Source organism: Larimichthys crocea, chromosome III (genome assembly GCF_000972845.2).
Source record: "Larimichthys crocea isolate SSNF chromosome III, L_crocea_2.0, whole genome shotgun sequence".
NCBI classification, from domain to species: Eukaryota; Metazoa; Chordata; class Actinopteri; family Sciaenidae; genus Larimichthys; species Larimichthys crocea.
In genome coordinates this window covers 20,069,036-20,092,246 of record NC_040013.1, presented here as the reverse complement: position 1 = coordinate 20,092,246, position 23,211 = coordinate 20,069,036, and the positions used below count along the sequence as shown (strand labels likewise).

General features: G+C 39.7%; 2 protein-coding genes across 4 annotated transcripts in view; both read left to right on the top strand.

Moving 5' to 3' along the window:
- chrm3a (cholinergic receptor, muscarinic 3a) overlaps positions 1 to 20,474 on the top strand; it is a 72,200-nt gene extending 51,726 nt beyond the window's left edge. For 2 of the 3 annotated variants that reach the window (XM_010731577.3, XM_027278384.1), the window contains one exon: positions 16,591 to 20,474. In XM_010731577.3, coding sequence (XP_010729879.2) covers positions 16,610 to 18,568 — 1,959 coding nt within the window. In that variant the 5' untranslated portion in view covers positions 16,591 to 16,609 and the 3' untranslated portion in view covers positions 18,569 to 20,474. Of the gene's footprint in view, positions 1 to 16,525 lie in introns of all 3 variants that reach the window. The other variant, XM_027278385.1, reaches the window with a different exon arrangement.
- Positions 20,475 to 22,349: 1,875 nt separating this feature from the next.
- Positions 22,350 to 23,211, top strand: part of fmn2a (formin 2a) — a 39,698-nt gene continuing 38,836 nt past the window's right edge. The window contains exon 1 of the mRNA XM_019269276.2: positions 22,350 to 22,717. The gene's annotated coding sequence lies outside the window, so the exon portion shown is untranslated. The remainder of the gene's footprint in view (positions 22,718 to 23,211) is intronic.

The window sequence follows — 23,211 nt, the reverse complement described above, 5'->3', positions numbered from 1 at the left end:
CTCCACTGTTTCACGTTATTGACTTTAAGTGCGGTTTGCATAACAGACAGTTAGATTGCTGTCCTATGTCTCACATGTAAGTGCACATGATCCTTTCAACTGCACCCTACCCTTCAACATTTTGCAATACACACACATCATCATACTAAGTTGTTGTTCACACAAAAGAATCATCATCACACAAAAGAATTATCATCACACAAAAGAGTTAACACACCACACAATTATCTAGTATTAACTGTAACCTTCCATCAACTCAAACAATTAAGAGATGACCTGGCTACAAAAGAAGATTGTGACGGTGACGGTGAGAGAATGCCTTTTTTGGTTAAGGAACTGATCTAGGAACAAACTAGCTGCTCGGTCGTGTACAGTAAACAGTCACGAGGTCAACAATTTAATTTGATGCTAGACCTCATTGAGCTTTACAAATCTGTAAGATCTTAAAATGAATTCTTAAAGTAAAGGGAAAGCTGATGCAGGGAAGCTTATTCTGTGCAATCCTGCCTCTGGGGCTGATGGAGCTCATGCTCAGACAGCAGAATGGAGAGCTGCAGTAATCCAAGTGTGATGAAATAAAGGCTAGATCAAAAGAGGAGAGTTGTTCAGAGAGGTTTTTTTCTTTTTCCTTTCCTAACTGAAGGGAAAAAGGGGAGCGTTTATTATGCAATAAATAAACACCACACGCGTTATTCTCATTGTATTGTATGTTTGACTGTTTACAGAGAGGGTTGCCCTCGTGACAAGAGGCATGAAAGGCAGAGTCGTGTTGTGTCACTTAAACAAACAAGTGAGCAGGCAAATATTCAGCAATTAATAAGACAGATCCCGGATGTGGATTTACTCCTGGATCAAATTCTAAACCCACCAACGAAGAGCATTGTGTGTGCTAATAACTTAATCTTTTATTGATCTAAGTGTACAGGAATTCAGTCATCCAACAACGGAGTGAAATCTAAAAAAGTGAAAGCTATCCAATGCTTATTGAGCTGTTTGGAGAGTTTCTACCAGAGCTTTCAAGGTGTGAATTCAATTTTACTTCTGCTGACTTTTTTTTTTTTCTCTCCCTGCTCTCCCCAGATGACCAGTTCTCCAAAAATGGCCCTTTCTCTTCGTACAGTGTTTTGTGTGAAACAGATGAAAGTATTTGACATCAGGACTTATTTGGGATTTGTGTTTGCACATGAGGGGAGTACAGCACTTCAATGGGACTTTGAGTGGTAAAGTGAATGCTTCTGGCCATTTTGGGACTTGGAAGAAGAATAGATGAAATAAGTTAATGAAGCATTGCGTTAGTTCAGGCAGGATACGTACTGTAAGTCATGTGTGTCCGGCAGCTGATCATCAGCTGATCCAACAAACATCAATCACGTTCAGTGATTCAAACAAGGCAATTGTCTGTTCAGCTCCTCATTCATCTCTCCACGTTTCAAGTCCTAGATGTGATAGAAACACATTTTTAATAACAATTAGTTCATAATTACACCAGACTACTTGTAGAATTTTTTTCTGAAATGTATTACGAATATTGTGTCCACCTTTGCAGAATTATTGATAACTTCCTATATTTGATGAGCGTAGAAGTCTTAAAATGCCACAGCAATGTTCTGACATCGCTTTGAGAAATGATTCTAAAGAGTCTGACCTTTTGATTTGATATTAGATTAATGACAGAACTACCTGCCTCATTTCGCTCTCTGTGCGTCATCAAATTGATCTCTAGCGTAATGCCTTTGTTCAATATTTGCACAGCTCAATGAAACTGCATTTTTCAACAAGATAACCCTTTCCCTTTTTACAGCCGGGTGCTTTCATGTTAAATGCTAACACAACAAGAGTGACAGCCAGTAAAAGAACGTGTGGCATTTTCATGTTTGGACATGCAGGAACTGATGTTATAGAGTCCCATGGAATAAGAATACAGGAGATGCTACTGCATATGCAGCAGCTCTATACCTTGTCATAGGGATGACAACCAGTGCACTGTAATTCCCACACAGGATAGGTCAAGGTCATCCTGGGAAAAATAGAAGGAGAGATAATGGAATAATATCAGTCAAATCCAGGTCTCTGGGGGATTTTCCTTCCTGCTGTCACTTTCTTAGTGTCTGCTTTCCTTTGTCTGACTTCTGTTTATGTCCTCCTGTCTGTCCATTTCTCTCTCTTGAAACACTTCTAAAATGCTTAGTATAAAACCATTAACCCATAGGAAGACGTTTTGCACCGGGGATTAGATATAGAGGGAAATTGTGTCCCAGTAGGGCAGTTTTCTGATTGGCATTATTATATATTAAAGTATTAAAGGCTACAGCAAGGCTGTATTCTCTGGATCGTAGTCCGGAATGACTGAGACTCTCGAGCGGTTATGGTGTTTATCGTTATCCACTAACTTAACACTGAGTAATATACTCACTCTCAGCACTGTTTAAATAAGTTTAAGGGCCTCAGAGCCTCCTCGTTCGGTGTTGACATCTGAAAAGAAAGACACGCAAGAGCCTGCAGGGTGAGAAAAATGGTCCGGTTGATTAAAAGAGAGGTAGTTCAAAGCAGAAAACCCAGAAAACTTTGTGGTAATACGGGAGGTTAAAACGGGATAGATTGTTATTTTCTGTCAGCGGAACAGCTTGAACAGGGGAAAAAGAAAATGGATTTTTTTTTTCTCTCTTCTGCAGGAGTAATAGACTAATTTAATTGAAATTTAAAACTTTCCCTGCTTCTTTATTGCAGAAAATCAACTTGGTTACTGATGTTTTGTTGCTTTTAGCACATATTATGATAATGGTCCAGCAGTGAAGTATCAATAAACACTTTGATTTACACCGCAAGCGCTCTGGCTAGAAGAGTTTGGAAATCCAGGTGTAATGTGATCATGAAAAATGAAGGTTTTCAAATTGTGGTTATTTTTTGACAAATAGCAGGATAATACTGATTGGCATCGCGATGATTTGTTTGATATGTTTTTCCATGCTGTGCCTGTGTTACCTTTTATAGTTTGATGCGATATTATACATGGTGTATCCTCTCTACCCTGAGAACAGACGGTCTTGAAAATAATACTAGAACCCTTGATGACACCCGAGGAAGAGAACAGGTGAACATCCGTAGTGTCATTACAGTCAAAATGTAATTTGGCTGTATGATTCCTTTTCAAGCCTGAGAATGATTTTTATGGCTGAACCACCCACATAATGTTCTGGAAGCCTGTTCTGGTCTGTGTTGTCTCTCGCAGTGAGTGCTCCCACTCATATTAACCATGTTGTAAGTGCAATAGGAGTCAAAGAGAGTCTTTTTTCCACTCAGCGTGGCTCCATACAGTATCAGAGGCTTATGAAGATCTCATCACTCTCCATCCTCATAATGTTCCTGTCAGTGTGCCGGATGGGAACTATTACATGCCACAGATCATCCTTCACTAGATGCACGGCCCCCCATAAATGCTGGCAGTTTTATTATGCAAGATATTAGTCCATCCGTGTATTAGCTCAGTGGTTTGTCTCGTTATGCTAATTCAGAATGTGCCTCATGTACTTTGTAGTTAAAAAGTATTGCAGAAGGGAAGAGGCTCTTGTCAAAGAAATTACACTTCTCCCCTATTCAGATTTATTTTACAGTTCGTCAGTGTCTTCCCCTGGCCTCGTCTCAGATCAGCTCCATTGTAATCCCGCCAATGTAAAGTCCTCGGCTATGGACTCTTTTTCATGTCTCCCTCCCTCCTGTGTTGGATGTTTTCTGACAGACCAATAACAACCAGGCTCCGTGGCGGAAGCTAATTGTCAGTGTGCCTGATCCATCACTCGTCTGTCGCCATTAGCATTCAAGGTTCATTAGCCAGCAAGCACCCAATATAAAAAAATAATCGTAGGCCATAAATTATTTCATGGCGCTCGGCCACAGGCACCTACAGAACATGTTTCAGAACAGGACCTTAAGATGCCTCTACTCTCAATATGTGGACTGAAGGTTTATCATATTGTATTTGTCTTGTGGCTGAATATGAGACATTGCCATCACATTGATGTTAACTAATGTGTACTGTCCTTCGTAGATGCATTACTAATTTATTTTATATCTAAAGACACACAGTGTTCGGCTCTAGATAGGAGGGGGTTTTAAATCTGCAACTTCACCATCTAATGCCACTGAATCCTACACATGGGTCCCTATATTCACACAATAATGGCCTTTGTTTGCTCTCTTATGGTGTGTTCAAATTGAATGTGATTTTATTTATTTTTTTGCCATTCTTGACTCATTTCAGTCCAATCAGCCAATGTATCCACTGGACTTTGACCGCTGTCTAAACATAAACATAAACTTGTGAATTGGTGTCTTAAAGCCTTGGGATGATTTTAAATTTTTCATTTCATTTGAAACATTATTAGTTTACATGGATACCTCTATAACTCAGTTGACGCCGACTAGACTGAATTTGCATCTGTTCATGTTCGCTTATATCTCAGAATTGATTTGATATGGGATCCCACTGTGCCTCTGTCTTCATCTTCAATATTTGTTGAGTAACCAACTTCAAAACCTCTGAGCCAAACATAACCTCTGCAAGTGTGCCATCATTCCATATAATCACTACCCAATCTAAGTTTGTTTTGAACTCAATGAATTAAATATAACACAGTTAGTCAGAAAGGTCAGACAAACACAAATAAAGTTATCCAGCGTGGCAAATAGCTGTGCCAGCAAGACTATTAAATATTGATCAAAAAAAAAGTGAGACACAATCAGTGCAGGTAAGTCAGTCCAGCTCTGCAACATCTACAATCTACAATATTGTGATGTTGTACACTGTTGGGACCGCTCACACTGTGTTCTATGACATAAATGTAACAGAGATTGTACATGGGAAAAGAAAACACTCGAGTGATCTATCTGAGCAGGATACGACAAGTGGATATGATGTGATTTATCTGCATGTTCTGCCTCGTTTCAATGTTGTGTGTGCATGTATGTGTAAAGAAAAAGTCCACCCACTGTCACTTGTGTGCATTTGTGTTTGAGCAGGTGATCTTATCAGACCTGTCTCTCCAGAGCGACACGTCTGGCTCTGCTTCATCTGGAGCTGGTTAACAGCGGCCGGGCTTTTGATACAGAGAAAGACAGATGAGACCACTATGACTTCCCCAGAGAATTTAGGGAATCAAATTTAAAAGCTATTTTAGGCTCCGGTGCCAGGTACAGTCACATCACCTAGGTTGATATTATTGGATGGAATAGGATACAATCCTCTGCTATGTCGATGTGTGTGTGTGTGTGTGTGTGTGTGTGTGTGTGTGTGTGTGTGTGTGTGTGTGGGTGGTGTGTGTGTGTGTGTGTGTGTGTTGGTGGCGAAAGAAGCAGCCTGTAAGAGTGAGAAGGGGAGGCCCGTTTCAGATGGCAATGTTTGAGTGAATCAGCCAAGGGGGCAGCCGGAGATGGGAGGTTGTCTGTGTGTGTGTGTGTGTGTGTGTGTGTGTGTGTGTGTGTTCGTGTGTGTGTGTTTGTTACCATGTCCCTGTGAGTGTCCATGTTTGTAATACAGTTAGTGGTTTGTTAACTGTCTATGTAAACTCTACATCTACATCTGCCAGGAAAAGTGTTTGGACGTTATTATAGCCAGTTTTGTCAGCACCACCTCTCTTTGTGGTCATGTGACACTTGGATCATTATCAAGACTTCCTTGTTATCCCCTTGTTGACTCACTGCTCTTTAAAATGTTTGAGCTTTGGCCACTGACTGGTGTGTGTGTGTGTGTGTATTTGCATGCCTGTAATTGTGTTCGTGGAAGAGAGTGCATGTCTGTATGTGTGTGCAGTCTTATGTAAGCATATCTGCGAAGAAGACTGTGAATGCTTGTATGTTGTGTGGTGTAGAAGCAGACAGTGCAGTTGCACTCCTGAGTTGAGAAGTCGGTTTTGTTTTTCCTCTCACATAAACACATAATATCCCACTGCTGGATAACTCACCAAGCAGGACGTCTGACTACTTATGTCTCCTGCACTTTTTAGCACCCCTACAGTATCCTTTCTCCGCCTTCCCTCACCTTCCCGAACCCCCTGCACAACCCAGAATCTCTCCCTCCAGCATTTAAAGACCCTCTCCTCCTGCTGAAGCATGTTTACACAGGAGTGAGTGTGTGTTTTTTCTCCCTCTCCGTCTCTTTCTAGTGCCTGTTCAATAGACAGATGGTTGCACTTCCTTTTAAGGATTGATCGCAATAGCCTATCACTTACATGTGTATAGCATCTGTGTAGGATTGTATTGAAGTGCAGGCATGAGGAGCGAGGCAAAGGGTCAGGGCCGGGAATTAGCCTCACACGAAATGACATTGTTTCTCAAAGCGTGGTATTTCATAGTTTGGATTGTGGGAATTGTTAGGAATGAGCTGTCACCGAGGTAAATTTAATGTACAAGCTTATGTCCCCCCCCTCTCCGTGTTCCACTCCGACATCGACCACAAAACTCAGCCTAATTTCAATGACAGTAACTTAGCTTTTGTTTTAAAACACACAGAAGGTATGCACTGGATCTCATCCAGGTTTAGATTTACTGTGAGAATGAAAGAAAGGTTAACATTCAGCGTTCCCCGCGCAGTCATCCTCAAGTGGCTGCAGCCTTTTTGGTTTGACATATCCCTGAGCCATTCTTCCACTGTCTTCTATTTTGCCTCTCTATTTTTCTTCCTGTCGCTTCCTTTCACATACACACACATACTACACAGGCATGTCTAAGTGTCTTAGAGTGCCATGTCTAAAGAGTTCCAGCAGCTTGTTACCGAGGCTGTCAAAAAGCACGAAGACCCACCACAGAGGTGAGGATGTGTGTGAAATCCCATGAGCTTCTAGCACTGGTCCGAAGCATAACAACATCCTACTTCTTCTTTCCACGTGTAGTTTTATCCTCACACTAGTTACCATAATACAACAACAAAATATCAAAGAATAATTTCAACCATACACAGTGTATACAAGTGTATAGCATTAGTTTTAAGTTTACGTTTAGTTTGGTAGGATGTTCTGAGACTTACAACCAAACTGCCAGCCACTAACTAACGGAAAAAATATTGGTTAAAAATCATTGCTCATTCTTTGGGTTGGGAACAATTGTGGTCATGGTTAAAACACAAAAAACAAAATAAAAAGCAATGGTAACTTTTGACAGATGATGTGGAACAAACAGCAGATCCATATATCAAAGTCTGATGTTTTGTTGAGCCATCCAAACCCACTAACCTGCTTACTTTTTGGTTCTGTACTGGACTGAAGTCGGCCACTAGGGGGCTTTGTCACCTGAACATAAACATTTGCCATTTTTGGGCATTGGCTGAAACAAGTGATGCTGTCGTTTCTTGGGAGGACAGCGCTTTAATATATATTTTCTATACTGATTATATCAGAACGATGTTCATTGATTTGTTTTGCCAACAAGCTAGGTAGCCCTTCATGAAAGCTAAAGCATGATTATTTATTCAATTATTTATTCAATTATTATCACTTTCCTTGGGTAACTAAAGTTTTGGGAGAGATCATGGTCTTAAATGTGAGAAACTATGTGAAAACAAAAAACTGATAATGTAAGGCAAGGCAAGGCAAGTTTATTTGCATAGCACAATTCGTACACAAGGCAATTCATAGTGCTTTACAGAGGCAAGGAAAAACATTTGACATTAAGACAAGCAATAGCAATAGAAATAAAAAATTAAAAAGAGAAGAAAATTTTATTAAAAACATCAGAATGTCATTTAAAATCATTAAAATAGCAAATTTGAAAACAATTTAAAACAATAAACGAATCACTGGATGTAGTACAGGACATCAGGACAACAGGAATGTGTCAAAGTCTGGCACTTTATACAACCATCCATCCTCCTCAACATCCTCTTTGAGAATTTGCTGAAATGTCAGATTGTTAAACTGTTTCCTGTATTGAAACTAAATGATCCAACAAATTTAAATCATCAGAGGAACAAAATGTTACTGTCCTGATGAAAAATAAGAGACAAACCTTCTGAAGAGAGGTATCTACATAGCTTACATTTTGAACCTTGTAAATAGTTGTACTGTCTCCCTACCTGCTCTTGATACAACAGAGATCTTTCCAACTGCCTAGTTTTGGCTGGGTCCCATGCACAACCATCCTTGGCACCCTGCACAACCTCTCGCAATGATTATTATTTCACTTCCTCGCATTGTTATTTTATCAGACTAAGCTACTGTCAAACTGCTGTCTGTTTATGGCTGGTGGTGCCAGTGTAAGCAGAACTCAGACACTCTGCTGCAGTAACCTGGATTGCTGCAAAAAAAGACACCTCAATAAAAGCAGATCTCCTGGCTGCCCACAGTCATAAAGGAGAATAAACAAGGTTAGGCAGAATAATTATGCTGAGCTGCTTCCTGGTATTAAGGGACTTACTGGACTTCTTCCATTATACAGACACAAGTCCTGTTTTTTCTGGCTCTTGTGGCAGAAGAGTTAACACTGCTCACACATACATTTTCCACAAGAGCAAGATTAACAGAGACTAAAGTACTGATATTTATGCTAATTCATATACATTTCTATACTGTATGGCAGCACATATACCTTCTTGCTGGAAGATTAATTCTCTCCTTTGTAAACACACGTGTATTTTGACAAGAATGTGAAAACATAGTGTTAGATAAATTAAATAATTTAATACAAAATCCTTACACAACATGTATGTAAATAATTCTCTCACTGGACTTACTTGGAAACTAGTGTCAACATACCAGCATATAACAAATACATCAATAACTACATTCAACAGTGCTTCTTTTTCAACTAGGACTTGACTCTGTCACCTAGCCTCAGATGTATGGAGATATAAAGATATGTAAATGTTATTTATGATAGTTAACTTTCTTATTATATAATGATGCACTTCATTTCTCTTAACACAGACACAGCAAGAGTAGTTTTTATTAGAGAGACAGAGAGACAGAGAGAAAGAGAGACCTTGGCTTGTAAATACTATCCCTACCATTAGTCATATCCAAGCCGTCACGCTGCAGACAACATTATTTTATGTTCCCTACATTGTCTGACAAGGGTCTTAAGTCTGGTGTATCTTTCAAATGAAGAACCTCATTTGACCTCAGCCACATCTAACTCGTCTGAGACTAACAATCATTATGAAACTGTGACTGTCTCTGAAATGCTGAAGCAATAGAAATCTCAAATTAGTCTAAGCATGTGTTCACATCAGCAACAATAACAAACAAAGTGATTAGTTGTCATTCATTTTCGTGTGCTGGGAGACCAGCATGATGACTGGTGCAGTCACTTGCTGGCAGGAGAAATGTGTGTTCAGTTTTATGCAAATTAGGTGTGACAGAAGGTAACAATGGACGGATCAGGGATAGATGTTGGTCTGCGGCAAAAATTTTCACTTTAGTCCCTATCAGTCTGCTTCTATCAGTCATTACAGTTGCTGTCAATGTAATTTATAAGAGCTCTGTTTATTTAAACATTAAAAAATACTGACATATAGAGGGAAATATTAAAAAAAGGGTTTGAGATACATGTTGGTTGGTAAAATTGTAACTTCAAGATCAGTACAGTTTAGTGTTGACTGCACTTTATGCACTCTCTTCTATTCCTTTATGTTAAACGAGGATGTTCTGATTAACCTCCCTGACAAATATGGTGCTTCACCCTAAATATTTTACACAGTGGAGAGGGTCTTATCGTCAAGTGTAAAAAAAAACACCCATGGCTATTTAATTTACCATATCTCTTTAGCACAACCTCTAATGTGTGCTGCTTTCAGAGAAACTCTCATGATAAGGGATGAATGGTTGACTGCTTTTGAGAGGGACATTTCCTGTCATTTGGACTTTTCAGAAGTCTCCCACAAATTACAGAGACATATGTGAAGTTGAATATATGACTCTTGGCTCCTAGGAAAAGGCACATTGCAAGTCTCTGACACGTTCTTGGTAAATAATGATATTAATACCAGATTAACTGTATTTACACCAAAAACCCACATTTCAATGGGAGACAGCTGTAAGGATCAACATGTCTGAAATGCAAGCACGATGCTAACAGATGGGCATGTTCACCCGTCTAAAATCCATGTTAGAAACAAACATTTTTCTCCATAATTTTTCAGTGTTAATGGACATTTGATGCATGAAATCAAGGAGACGTGAGGTGATAATTCACAGGATTGTGTCATTTACCTCAGAAGAAGAAGTTTTTTTGTTCCTTAGACAGTCTGTCACACATACTTCAAACACAACTTTATCATATGCCGTATCATTACAGACCATACCTTACCATTTCAGAAGAAACTTGCATTCATAAAATAGAACACGACGAAAAAGAAATTGCAATATGTAAGTCAATTTGGCAATACAAACACAGTAGTAACCACGGTAAAAGCGCATGGCAGCAAACTGCTTGAGCACCTACTGTGTCAGAAAGACAGCAGAAGAGCAGCTCGACTGGTCCATCTGTTTACAGTACAGCCAAACAAACTTGCCTTGTTTAAATAAAGAATCCTTTTCCATCAGGCTATGAGAAACCACAGGCTGATTTCATGCCCACAGTAGAGTAGTAGTACACAAGTATCTCAAGAAGCAGTACAGATTTGGTTACCTCACCGAGGGGTTTTGAGATGTGCATCCTGTCACCTGCAACTCTTCATCTAACAGCTCATTGTGGCGGCTCCCCCTTATTCAATTACACATTGCAATATCTCAGACCCAGGTCATCAAATACTGTTGTAAACAGGGAACAAACAATGTGACTTAGAATGAGCCACACAACGAGAATCAACAATCAACTCTCCAATATGACCGACCCCACCAGCAGAGTACTTTCGTCAGCAGCTGTTTTAGAAGTTGAACTAGTGGTAGAGATGCACTAATTGAAAGCACATGAATAAGTGTCAGCTGAATAGCCTCTGACTATCTGTACCTCTTGGCAGGTAAAGCTGCAGCAGCTGGCTCTACCTTCTACCCTCCACAGTTTCTCCGCTCTAAATGCTTCTGAAGTTTATGGATCATAGTCGCCTTCAACCATCAGACAACACCCTCATTTGGATGGCATGATTTTTTGTTTCTTTTTGTGTCTTGAAACAAGACTTCACCGGTGATAAATTGCCCAGCAAGTCAACCTTTGCTTTGTCACATTTCTCACTGAGACAGACAATGGTGGCGGACATTGTTTGCGAGCTGTGTCATCTGCAGGTTTCACAGATTTTGTTCGGAGGAGGTGCTGTAAAGACTTTACATAATAACACTCTCACTTAAGATTTGCCTGACTGAAAATCTGTGAACTTCAAGAATCGACTTAGAGCACCACTCATGGACTCAAGTTAGTCCATACCCTGCCAAGAAGGCACTAAATGCTTGTTCTTGTCAACAGTGAGTACCTGACAGATGGCCTTGTGCTGTTTCACAACCCTTGCCACCATCTTCTGGCAGCAGCCCAATCGTCACCAGCTTGTGATAGATTTAGCTCATCCTGTGAAAGTCCCCTTTTATTTTATGACAGACATAACCAGCACTATTTCATTATGCTGGCCTACACTCCACCTTGTCTCTAGAAAAAAATAATGAAATGGATCACTTTGATTAAAAATTATTAAATGTCTTATGATATTAAAGTCATCCATAAATCTACATCTAGGAACAAATATATAACAAAACAGGAAATAAAAGCCTGTTATTATTCTAAACAGCATTACCAACCATCAAGTGTAGGTTTGTCGATGTCTGTTACCACTGCTTGTATTAAATTGATTGATACTGACTCAGAGCAAACTTGTCCCCTGTATGGTCCTGGGAAAAAAATGGATGTTTGAAGAGATTAATAGGTCTACAAAATGCATTGTCAGAGTGGCTCGGATGTTTCACATGTCACAGAAGGTTGGGAAAGAGCAACACACTGCAGTCGCTCCCATATAATCTTCCTGTGCTTTGTGTACAGCTTGAGGGTGTATTACATATGAAAAAAAGGCTTTCAGACAGGGAGCTTTCACAAGGATTAAGAACTTTAATAAGCTTACTGAAGTACTCATTCTTAACAGAATGTATAGCTGTGCGTTTGTGTCTAGATTAAGGGACATTTGCCTCTCAGGTTATTAGTTGTTGTGGCATCACCTCTTCTTTACTAATATAAAGATGGTCAATGTCAAGCAGATTCTATAGATAGACCCTGTAATTCACAGCATAGACCACACAGTGTTTACTGGAGATGACTTTCCTTTAAGTCAATAACATTACTTTGGTTGTAGCTTACATCACGTGTCGGTGTAGTATTTGCAAATGTAAGATGAAACTTCTAGGTTAGAGTTGGTCTACTCCCGGTTTTGCTTATCAGCGAGGCTGCTTCGCTCAATAGGCAGAAATCAATAACTCCGCAGAGCAGTCGGTGCTGTGGCACCATTTTCCAGATCCCATTTCACCCTGAAACATGCACCTTCAACACATTTAGTCACAGAGCATGACTTGGATTAAGCATTGTATATCGTTACAGTGTTGTTCTTTATTTTAGGACATTACATCATTCAGTTGAATAGTACATGCTTTACTGGGAAAGGCTGTCCGCAAAATAACACATCTTAATTAGATTAAATTTAAGGTAGTATTAATTTTAATGGTTTGATTTTACTCTCTCCTAGACTCCCTGTCTGTTCTCTCACTACAAGGCAGCATTATGCATATAGTGCATATCACATAAAATGCTGCACTGCCCCACCAATGATGGTAATTACAAAGCCATTGCTTGCATCTGCTGGGCAGACTAAATATGTATGCGTTCAGTTTGCAGCTGCTCTCTTAGAATTGCCAGTGCCTGACAACTCTACCTTTGGCTGTGCAATCTAGTTATCCAATTAGTTTTCTAAGTCTGTCCAGTAGTATGTGGTGCTTTTGTTGTTTTGAGTTTATAGTTCTTGTTTGGCAGTAACGCCTTTTTTTGTTCACATTGCTTATATGTGAGCTGCTTTTATAATAATGTCTTATTGTATGCTCCCAGATGTATCTTTGCACTTGGCTCTAGTACAAAAGTGTGCATTACATAGCAATAGAAGACCAGGTTGTAAAGTTTTAGACAAGGCAAACACATAAACTATTGGTTAAACCTTTATACCCGTACCTATGTAAAAATCTTATTTGTAGAATGACATCCCTTTAACTGAATACACTGTGGCACTCAAGCCAAAGTGACCAACATTCAAATTATAAGAGCTTTAACCTTTATTAAAAAGTACTTGAAAACATGACTCATCCTTGCTGGACATCATCTGCCCATAACACTGCTCTCCTAGATTGGTTGCCGAAAATAGAAACCTGGAACGGCCATGTATTAGTCACCCAATCATTTAGATGGATCCTTGGAGCCAACTTGGAATGCGCTGCCCAATCCTGTTGGGACAAATGCCTCAAAATGTCAGAGAACACGATGTGTTTCAACAGCGTAAACGAGTATCGATCTCTCTGTGTACCTTGCCCACCTACGTGCCTGGGAGTCAAACTTAAGATATAGGGCTTAACGTAGGCATCGAGAAAGAGATAGACACTATAATGGCTTCACAGTAATAGCAGCTGGCTGTCAAAGGTCTAGATAGCTTACCCATGTTGGAAGAAGAGGTTCATGTGCTGCATATAGTCTTGATCAGTTAGGTTTTCAGGGGAAACAAACAATTTAAAAAAAACACTAGTCCTCTGTTGTGCAGCTAGTTTCTGAACCCAGGGGACTTATGGTAGTTGACCATTACAACATGAAGCAACAACAATGAATAAATAGTACAGTATATAGACATATATACTGTATATACTGTATATTTGACAGCATAAAAATGGCGTCTTTTTCATAATCAGTGTGTCTGCTATTATTTTGTTATTATGTGCTCTACACTGTATATCTCTCAATTTCAGGGATTTCATGACTCAACTGTGCCAACACTGAATTATCACGTGAGGCAAGAAATCCCACATTTGATATCTGGTCTCAGTATCTATTTTTTTCTTCCCTGTTCTGTAAGCTTCCTATTCCCCAGGACTTTATGGCACAGTTGTTTGATTCTCCTTTTTTATAATGTTATTATTTGTTTTCTGTTTTATATTACAGCAAGTCAGGGTAGTAGATTAAAGACCAATTCCCCTGCTGTTAAAACCTTTATCTTCACATGGGCACATTTTGCCCTTGTAAGCCAATTAAAAGATGTTTAACACTCATTAGCAACAAATTGCTGTCTCACATGTTCAGCAGAATTTGGCTTTGGGAAAAGTTAAAAGTAGACTGTGGTTTCTTCATAGGCTGTTTTTTTAAATGTTGCAGTTCATGACAATTGTTTCTGTTGTTTTATTCTGAGTTTTGAATTGCTGAATTTGTCATTTGTATCCATCTATATCTGGTTTTGTTAATCGCATACTTAAATTTAGTGTAGATACAATTCTGAACTTGTGTTTTGTCATGCGTGTGGGATGCATGTTTATGTATCTGTTCATGCCTGTAACATAAACAGTATGTACGTGAAATGTGAGAGCATACTCTCCTGCATGTGCATGGGTGCAGTGATACGTGTCCACAGTGGGGATAGCATGGAGCCTCCTGATAATGATAGCAGCAGTATGGGGCTCAGTGTCACAACGGCTGTCAGTTGCTGCTGGCTACTGGGGTTCTTTAACGGCACTGTGGGAGGTCTGAGATTTTGTCAAGGCACAGGTGCAGCATTCAGCTTCAAACACCTTTGCCTGTGGGATGAAATGTTGTGTGTGTGATTGTGGTTTTATTCAAGACGGCTATGGTTGTGCTTTTGTGTATTTGTTGGTCGATTTGTGTAAATGGTACGTGTGTGCGTGTTTGGATGGGTTAGAGGAGGAGTTAGATGTTCTTGCTGGTGTTACTTGGGTAACAGGTCAATGTTTGTTCCTTTCACACAAGCTGTCTCAGGTTATTATCAGGTTTAAATTGTCAGCGGCAGTGGAAGGACACCACACTCGTGATTTTCACAATAAAAGAACACAGAAGATGTTTTAAAATGAAACTTGGGTATTAACTGCTACAGTTTTCAGATCACAAAAGGCAGCAGTTTTGTCATATCTGAAAGTATTACCTAACAGTGATACATTTTTAGAATATCCACCATGATTTAGTATTCATTAAAACCAGATTTTAATAAAGTAGTGCACCTTAACAAACACACATTTTTATTTGTGGTATGAGAATGTAATTAACTAAGCTAACTTGTTAATTGTAGAGGCATATAGTTATAGTGCACTTTTTTATTTACTGGGACAAAAAACTGAGACTATATTTGTTGTCAAGCATATCTGATTTGTTTTCCACACACATACTTGCACAACTTTAAATGCAAAAGACCATGGTAATTACAAATGATTGCACAGCCAAATCTTGAATTGGACACAATAGGACATGCTGCTTTACAAAATGGCAGATCCTCATCTTATTATCCAATTACCAAGAACAGCTTTGACTAAAACAGCAGGATCTTCTGTGTATTGTTTGCATTTCTATTACGAATGATCAAATAACAAACAACACTTAATACACTTCTCACTCTTCATACTCATGCTGCTAATAGCTCTTGCTGTGCTATTTTCTTTCTGTTTTACCATTCGTTTTGGTCTCTGCATAGTTTTCTCTGCCCTTAATTTTGTCATCAACCTCATTTTTCTTAGAAACCTCCTGATAAAACTTGATAAAATCTGGTGACAAATTAACCACCACTAGGAATTTGCATCATCAAATTGACACCAAATGTGCTTTCTCAGTAAATTTATCTTTGCTTTGTTCCCCATTCTTTGTGCTTACTGCAAGCCTATACTTAGGATGATGTCTACATAATGTTATAACTGGAGCCAGGAACACTGTCAGCAACTCCTTTTAGCCTTTGGCTTGGTAAGAACAGGTAGCTGCTGTTCCCTGTCATGTTCATATTTTAGAAAAATCAATCAACAGTGTTTTAGTGGAAACCATAAAACATATAACTGGAAAACGATTTCACTCTGTATCTGTTTGACTGACAGACTGACAGACAGACAGACACCAGAGCTTCTACCAGACACCGGAGCTAAATTTTGAATAAAGCTCACCAGCATCACTGTGCCACCTCCACACCTGATCGGACAGGAGCAAACCACCCCTGTCTAAAGCCGAATGTTATACAAGATGCCAACACTTACCTGTGTATAAATGAAATGTATTTTCAATTTGCTGGGTGTCATAAGAAACAGGTGTTGATTGCAGTCATTCTCTCTCAGTTAAAGTGTTGTCGAGCCTTGTTAATTCAAATGTCAAGTTGTAATGTAATATATGCGATGCATTTACAGTGTGCATACAGATTATCTACAATGAAGTTATGAGTGATTGTTTAACAGGATACACAAAATAGCCTTTTAGACACCCAGCTTGCTAGAATAGGATTATAGCCTCACCTACTGGATGTAAATAGGAATGCCAGATACTCATGTGTCCTTTCTCCATTTCATCCTCTTTGTCACTCTATCCCCCTTCCTCCTTCTCCTTCTGTGCCAAGTCCCTCTTACACTCCTTCCCCTGTCCCTTCCCTCCTCCCTTTTCTTTCCTTCTGTCTTTCTTTAGAATATGCCAGGACATAACAATGAGCTCAAACAGCACAGACCCTGGTCTCTTCCTGACTGCCAACACCTCAACCCCAGCAGCTGGAGCCTACCCACAGTCCAATGCTCTCCACCAAGGAGGAAATGGAGGAGCCTCCTGGTTGGCTTCTTATGTGAATACCCTGGATGATAATTCCTCTTCCACCAGCAAATTCTCAAACCTTACCCCCGAATCCCTAAATGGGAACGGTACTGCAGCCCTCGATCCCTTGGGTGGCCACCCTGTGTGGCAGGTTGTTATCATTGTCTTGCTCACAGGAATGCTGTCACTGATCACCATCATTGGCAACATCCTGGTAGTGGTATCCTTCAAGGTTAATCGCCAGCTAAAGACAGTCAATAACTACTTCCTGCTGAGTTTGGCTGTGGCTGATCTCATCATAGGGGTCATTTCGATGAACCTCTACACAGCTTATCTTGTGATGGGCTACTGGGCCATGGGCAACTGGGCCTGTGACCTATGGTTGGCGATAGACTATGTGGCCAGCAATGCATCAGTCATGAACCTACTGGTTATCAGCTTTGACCGCTATTTTTCAATTACCAGGCCCTTGACCTACCGGGCCAAACGGACAACAAAGCGAGCTGGGATCATGATCGGGCTAGCCTGGTCTGTTTCTCTTGTTCTCTGGGCCCCAGCCATCCTACTATGGCAGTATTTTGAGGGTAAAAGGACAGTACCGCCAGATCAATGCTACATTCAGTTCCTCTCACAGCCCATTATAACCTTCGGCACAGCCATGGCGGCTTTCTACCTGCCTGTGACGATAATGAGTGTACTCTACTGGCGCATTTACAAGGAGACCCAGAACCGTTCAAAGGAGTTAGCTGGGTTGCAGGGTTCAGGGGGTCGTGGAGGGATAGGAGGAAGAAGTGGGAATGATGAGGGTGAGAGAGCCCGTTTTGTCCATCAGACAGGAAGTTCTAGGAGTTGCAGCAGCTACGAGCTTACCAGGTTGTCCCAAAGAAAGAGCACCTGTCGGGAGCTGGTTGGCCGCTTTCACTGCTGGCCTGGAGTTCGTTCTTGGAGACCTGGTAGTAGCCGGCAGGGTGACGGTGATCCAGACCAGAGCAGCAGTGACAGCTGGAACAACAATGATGCTGCGGCCTCGTTGGACCACTCTGGGTCTTCAGAAGATGAGGACTGTGGGGGCAGAGAAATGATTTCACAGAGTCATGCTATTTTCTCTATTGTTCTCAGCCTCCCTGGTATAAAGGCTGCTGTCAACTCCCAACTCACCTCATGTGAGGATCTAGATGCAGCCTCAGAGGAGGATCCCCTTAGGGGAGCAGAGTATAACCGAGACAGCCTCTCAACACTCACCACCAACACCACTGCCACCACTACTCCTGATGAAGCAAACAGTTCAGAAAATAGCTACCACCAACGCTTCTGCTCACGCAAGATTCAATCAATGCCTACCATTCAGGCTACCTCTAATCAAGTCTCTACAGATGATCCCCCAACAGCTACTACCACTGCCATCAACAGTACTCCCACCAGCACTACCATTAAATCCCCATCTGTGCCAATGTCCTTCAAAGAGGCAGCTCTGGCAAAGCGTTTTGCAAGCCGAGCTCGAACTCAGATCACCAAGAGGAAACGCATGTCCTTAGTGAAGGAGAAGAAGGCAGCCCAGACTCTCAGTGCCATCCTTTTTGCTTTCATCATCACATGGACACCTTACAACATCATGGTGTTGATTAATACCTTCTGTAAAGAGTGTATCCCGCCTGCCTTGTGGGCAGTTGGGTACTGGCTGTGCTACGTCAACAGTACAGTCAACCCCATGTGCTATGCTCTGTGCAACAAGACTTTCCGTACAACCTTTAAGATGATACTGCTGTGTCGCTGGGACCAGAAAAAACGAAGAAAGCAGCAGTTCCAGCAGAGACAGTCAGTGGTCTTCCACAGGAGGATTCCTAGGGAGTCCACGTAAAGTGAAGTTTGGATGGTTGAAACAGGGAATTGAAAGATTTAACATAGGACAAAAAAAGGAAGAGGCATCCATGTAGTTGTTTCTGTGGAGTACCTTTGCCTAGAGATCCCTAATGTGTTTCTCTGCTGACATGTCAAGCACAGCAATCCTGTGTGGTTGTCTTGAGGTATGTGTTTGTGTTGGTGCATCCATTTAGCCAAGCTGTGTGTATGCACAAATGGTTCTAGAAGAGGTGAGATCCAGATGAAAGCTTACCTTCTGTCCACGGACTGTTTACCATTTTACACTAGTACAGCTGAGAGCAAATGAATTGAGTGGAACATAGTTGTAAAGGGCTTTAAAATGTATTGCAGGTGAATTATTGAAGTGCAATTGACACAAGGGGAAAGGATATCTTTGTCACAGGGTTGGGGATTCACATTTCTTATCATTTCTCTCTGTGGGTAGCTAGATCTGTAACGAGCAGAGTGGTTTTGTATTTCAAACAAAACCACGTATCTGTAATACGTCACCGAGAGCCAAGACAAAAACTAGTTTGTGTTCACACATTGTACTGATTTGACATGCTATTCTCTTAACTGGCATGGCTTTTATCAGAACGTCTGTACATTGCCTTTCTACATGGATATACAGCTTTCCTGTGTCTGATGGAATATAAAAAAGTTCTTAAATTGTGTCCTTACTTTCAGTCAACGGAGATATGTTATTTTTGTGATATTCATCTTTGGTTTTCTAGATATTCCTGAGATTTTGAGCCAGTCTGAAAATGATTCTTTTGATGAACTGAATTGTGATTATTCTGTGTGGCACCACAGCCAGTGAACTGCTGTTGTGTTCAATGTGATTGTTGTGGTTTTTATGGTGGAGACAATAAGTACATTGGTTGTGTTTTATGTACTTGCCGTTCTCTGTCAAGAGTAATGATTATACAATGATGATATTCTGTTTGTGTACCTTTGAATATTTCTGACTTGATACACAGTGGTTGATTACAAACACAAAGATTTTCCATTTATAAAGATGTGTGTTTTGATTTTACACTCTCTTTTAAATTTCTACTAAATGATACATGTAAGGAACTCTTTGTAAAAGGTCACTCTATCTTTGATATGGTAGAGCAATGGCAACCTCTAGTGGCTCGAGAAAAACATGTTGTCCAGGCTGATTCACTGTCAGTTCATCTTCTTCAGTGATGTATCAAAATCTTATTCTACCAATATGAAAACAAACAATTACCACAATCATTGAAGGTACATTATTTAAACATTCTGTTATAACCATATTTTTTGATTAATTTCATATTATTTATGGGTGAAGTTTTTCTTCTTTAAAAATATTATTTAGACAGACAGTAATTGATTTATAAATTGAATCAATAGCTGTATTGGTCTACAGTACATCAGGTTTTTCTATACAGAAAGTGGGCTGATGTCAAAGATGTCAACTAAGGCAAGAATTTATTTTATTTTATTTCTAATGCACACTATGTTATTCTTATCTTAAGTAGTTGTTTTTTGTTGTTGCACCCAAATCTTGAATATTGTGCAAAAGGTATTGAAGGTCAATGATAAACTGTATTATGACAACTGGCATACTGAAGAATGACTAGATTGGATCATTGGATACAATGTTGAATGTCATGGCCACACATAATGGTAAGACCTGTGCTGTATGCAAAAGAGATTTGTTAAAAAAATATCCCATGCCTGTCAACAGTGGATATTTTTATATTCTAACACAATGTTCTCCAGTGACATAACACGTTCTTCATCAAAGAGATTTTTGTACTTATTAAATATTGGGAATGTAAACTACCAAAATGGTAAACACAAACATTTTGTTACATTTCAAGTTTGCCAATCATACTCATATTTTAAGTCAATAAAAAAAAACTTTTTGACAGAAATTATTTGTCGCAGTCATGATTTTGTTATTTTTCTTTATATTTTAATATATATTTACTTTTATTTACCCAGGGGAGGGTTCACTGTGAGAGAGATCCACACTTCTCGACAAACTGAGTGTGACAGTTTTACGACTTTGACCTTTGACCTGATGAGGGGTTAAATTGGGGTCATAAAGATAAGTTCAGGAGAAGTTCCATTAGAACGCACACACATAGGTTACAGGTTAGAGAGTGTTAGGTGTACAGTCATTGAGTTATAGCAGGATTACCACAAATAGGCTTTTGGAGGGTCTGCCATTGTCAGGACCTATTGTAGGAGAAGTGAAATACTTGCTGCTCAACAGTTCGGGGTCTCCTATGTCATATTTTTGCATTTCATAATGTAATAGTAGGTGACGAATCACAACTGCAAGTAGGTCAGTTTAGCACCCGGACTGATTTAATCCAGAGCCATGACTTGCTGAAAGAGACGTCATCTACTTGGCAGTATATGTTGCTCCAAAATGTGTATATATTGTTCACTTTTAATGGAGCCTTCACAAATGTGCAGGTTACCCATCATGTCATGTGCACTAACACACCCCCATACCATCATGGATGCTGATTCTTGAACTGGTTCTGTTCAGGATTCAACAGTCAACAGTAATTCATCTTCTTAATAAGAATGAACCTGCATCCCATGTAAACAACCCATAGTGGAACAGGGTCAGCCGCTGCTTAATTTGAATGAATATGTTCTGAAGTGGTACACAGTATTAAAAGGTTGAGAAACACTACCTTGGAATGAACCTTTTATGTTGTTTAGGTCTTGTTAGATCATGTTTCTGTAGTAGTACACACTTTAAACCCGAACATGTAAGTATTACTCAAAGTGAGACAATCGTCACATTTTTTTGAGTTTATAAACTCAAAGGTAGAGGTATGATTATTGATATAGCCTACTTGAATATTTTCAGTATATACAACTCAAAATATCCGGGGGTTCCCATCGATAAAAAAAATAATAATCATAGAATTGAATAATTTTAAGTAAAACACATTTATTCAAGTTCAGTCAACTGATTTAAGATGGAGTGAGGTGAGATGGAAAACTGTCCTGTGGTCTGACAAGACCAAATTTAAAATTCTGCCTGGAAACCATGAACGCTGCATCCTTTGGGATAAAGAGGAGAGGGACCAGCTGCCTTATTATCAGCACACAGTTCAAAAGCCAGCATCCATCATGACATCGGGGTGTATTAGTGCACTTGACATGATGGGTAATCAGATTTGTGAAGGCTCCATTAAAGTTGAAGTATATAACATATACTGCAAAGTAGATGACGTCTCCTATAGGGATGAGGAACAAGTCATGGCTCTGGAGTAAATCAGTCCGGGTGCTAAACTGACCTGCCTGCCGTCCTGATTTGTCACCTATTGTAAATGTTTGGTGCATTATGAAATGCAAACATATGACAATATGCACACACACACCCCGTTTCCACAACATATCCATATCATTATGACCCCAATTTATACTCTATTACCATAACTCTTATACTCTTTGTGATGGTGATATTTTCAGGTCTACCTGCTCTTTCACACTTACATCTGTGTTAGAACTTACTTTTTTTAGGAAAAAGTGCTATTATTTTCCAGTTTGTAGAATTATTGTTTTTTCTTTATCCCTCTATAAGTTAAATGCACTCTTTGTAATTATGCTATACCCACTCCCTTCGAAACCTGTAGGTGTTTAAACTAGTAATCAAGGTCACTGACATGTCTGACATGTCTGCTAAGGTTAGGAGCACACAGCTGAAATGCATTTCTTGATTGAAGGGGTGGACTTAAAAGTGGCAGCAGAGAGCTGCAAGGCAAAAGTGGAAAGTACTGATTGATTTGATGTCATGTGTGGAGGGCAGTCTTTGTTCAAATGTTCTGTTTAAAAATGATTTCTTCATCACCATCTGACAAAACATTAGCACTGAGTGTTTTAACTGAACCAGACGCCGAGTAAACACACAAGAGCGGCCTTTGACAATTGCACAGTTCTGTGTGTCCCCATGATGAAGCCTAATGAAGTTAGTGAGGGGAGTCTCAGACAGTGCTAATGGGAGATGGCCAAAGAAAGCAGGCATGTGATGAGGAAAATACCAACTTCATGTGACCCATGGCTAAGGAGCGGCTCATAGGCGAAGACAAACACCCATTTGTGTTGTTTTCTTCAGTCAGTGCTGATCCACTGAGGAGAATCCACCAGTCAGGCAAGTACATTGTCATTTATAATATACGTTAAACTATTTTACAAAGAGGCTTATACAGTTTTTTTCCCCCTTATTTTATATATTGTTAAATGTGACAACAAATGTTGCAAATTTGACTCATGTTGATGATATAATGTGTGTTGTTTTTTTAAGAACGTTCTAAAATGCTGAAGTATTATTTAGGTGCTTGAACAAACTGAAACTTTTATGTGAGTTGATCATTTGTTTTTGGGTTGTTTTTTTTTATTAGGATTAATTAGGATTAGGATTCATTTCAAGAATGTGTATGTCATTTAATCATCTGTGTGTGATTTGTTTCACTCACCTAATTTGCATTTAGTTTAAATCACTTACTTTAAACTCTTAAATAAGAAATGCTATCTTTTATAATTAGCGTTAAATGACTCGCACTTTGACTGTACCACACTGATCATACCATTGATCGGTCCGCAGGCCCAAAGAAATGTTCACCATTAGCTCTAAGAGATATCTGT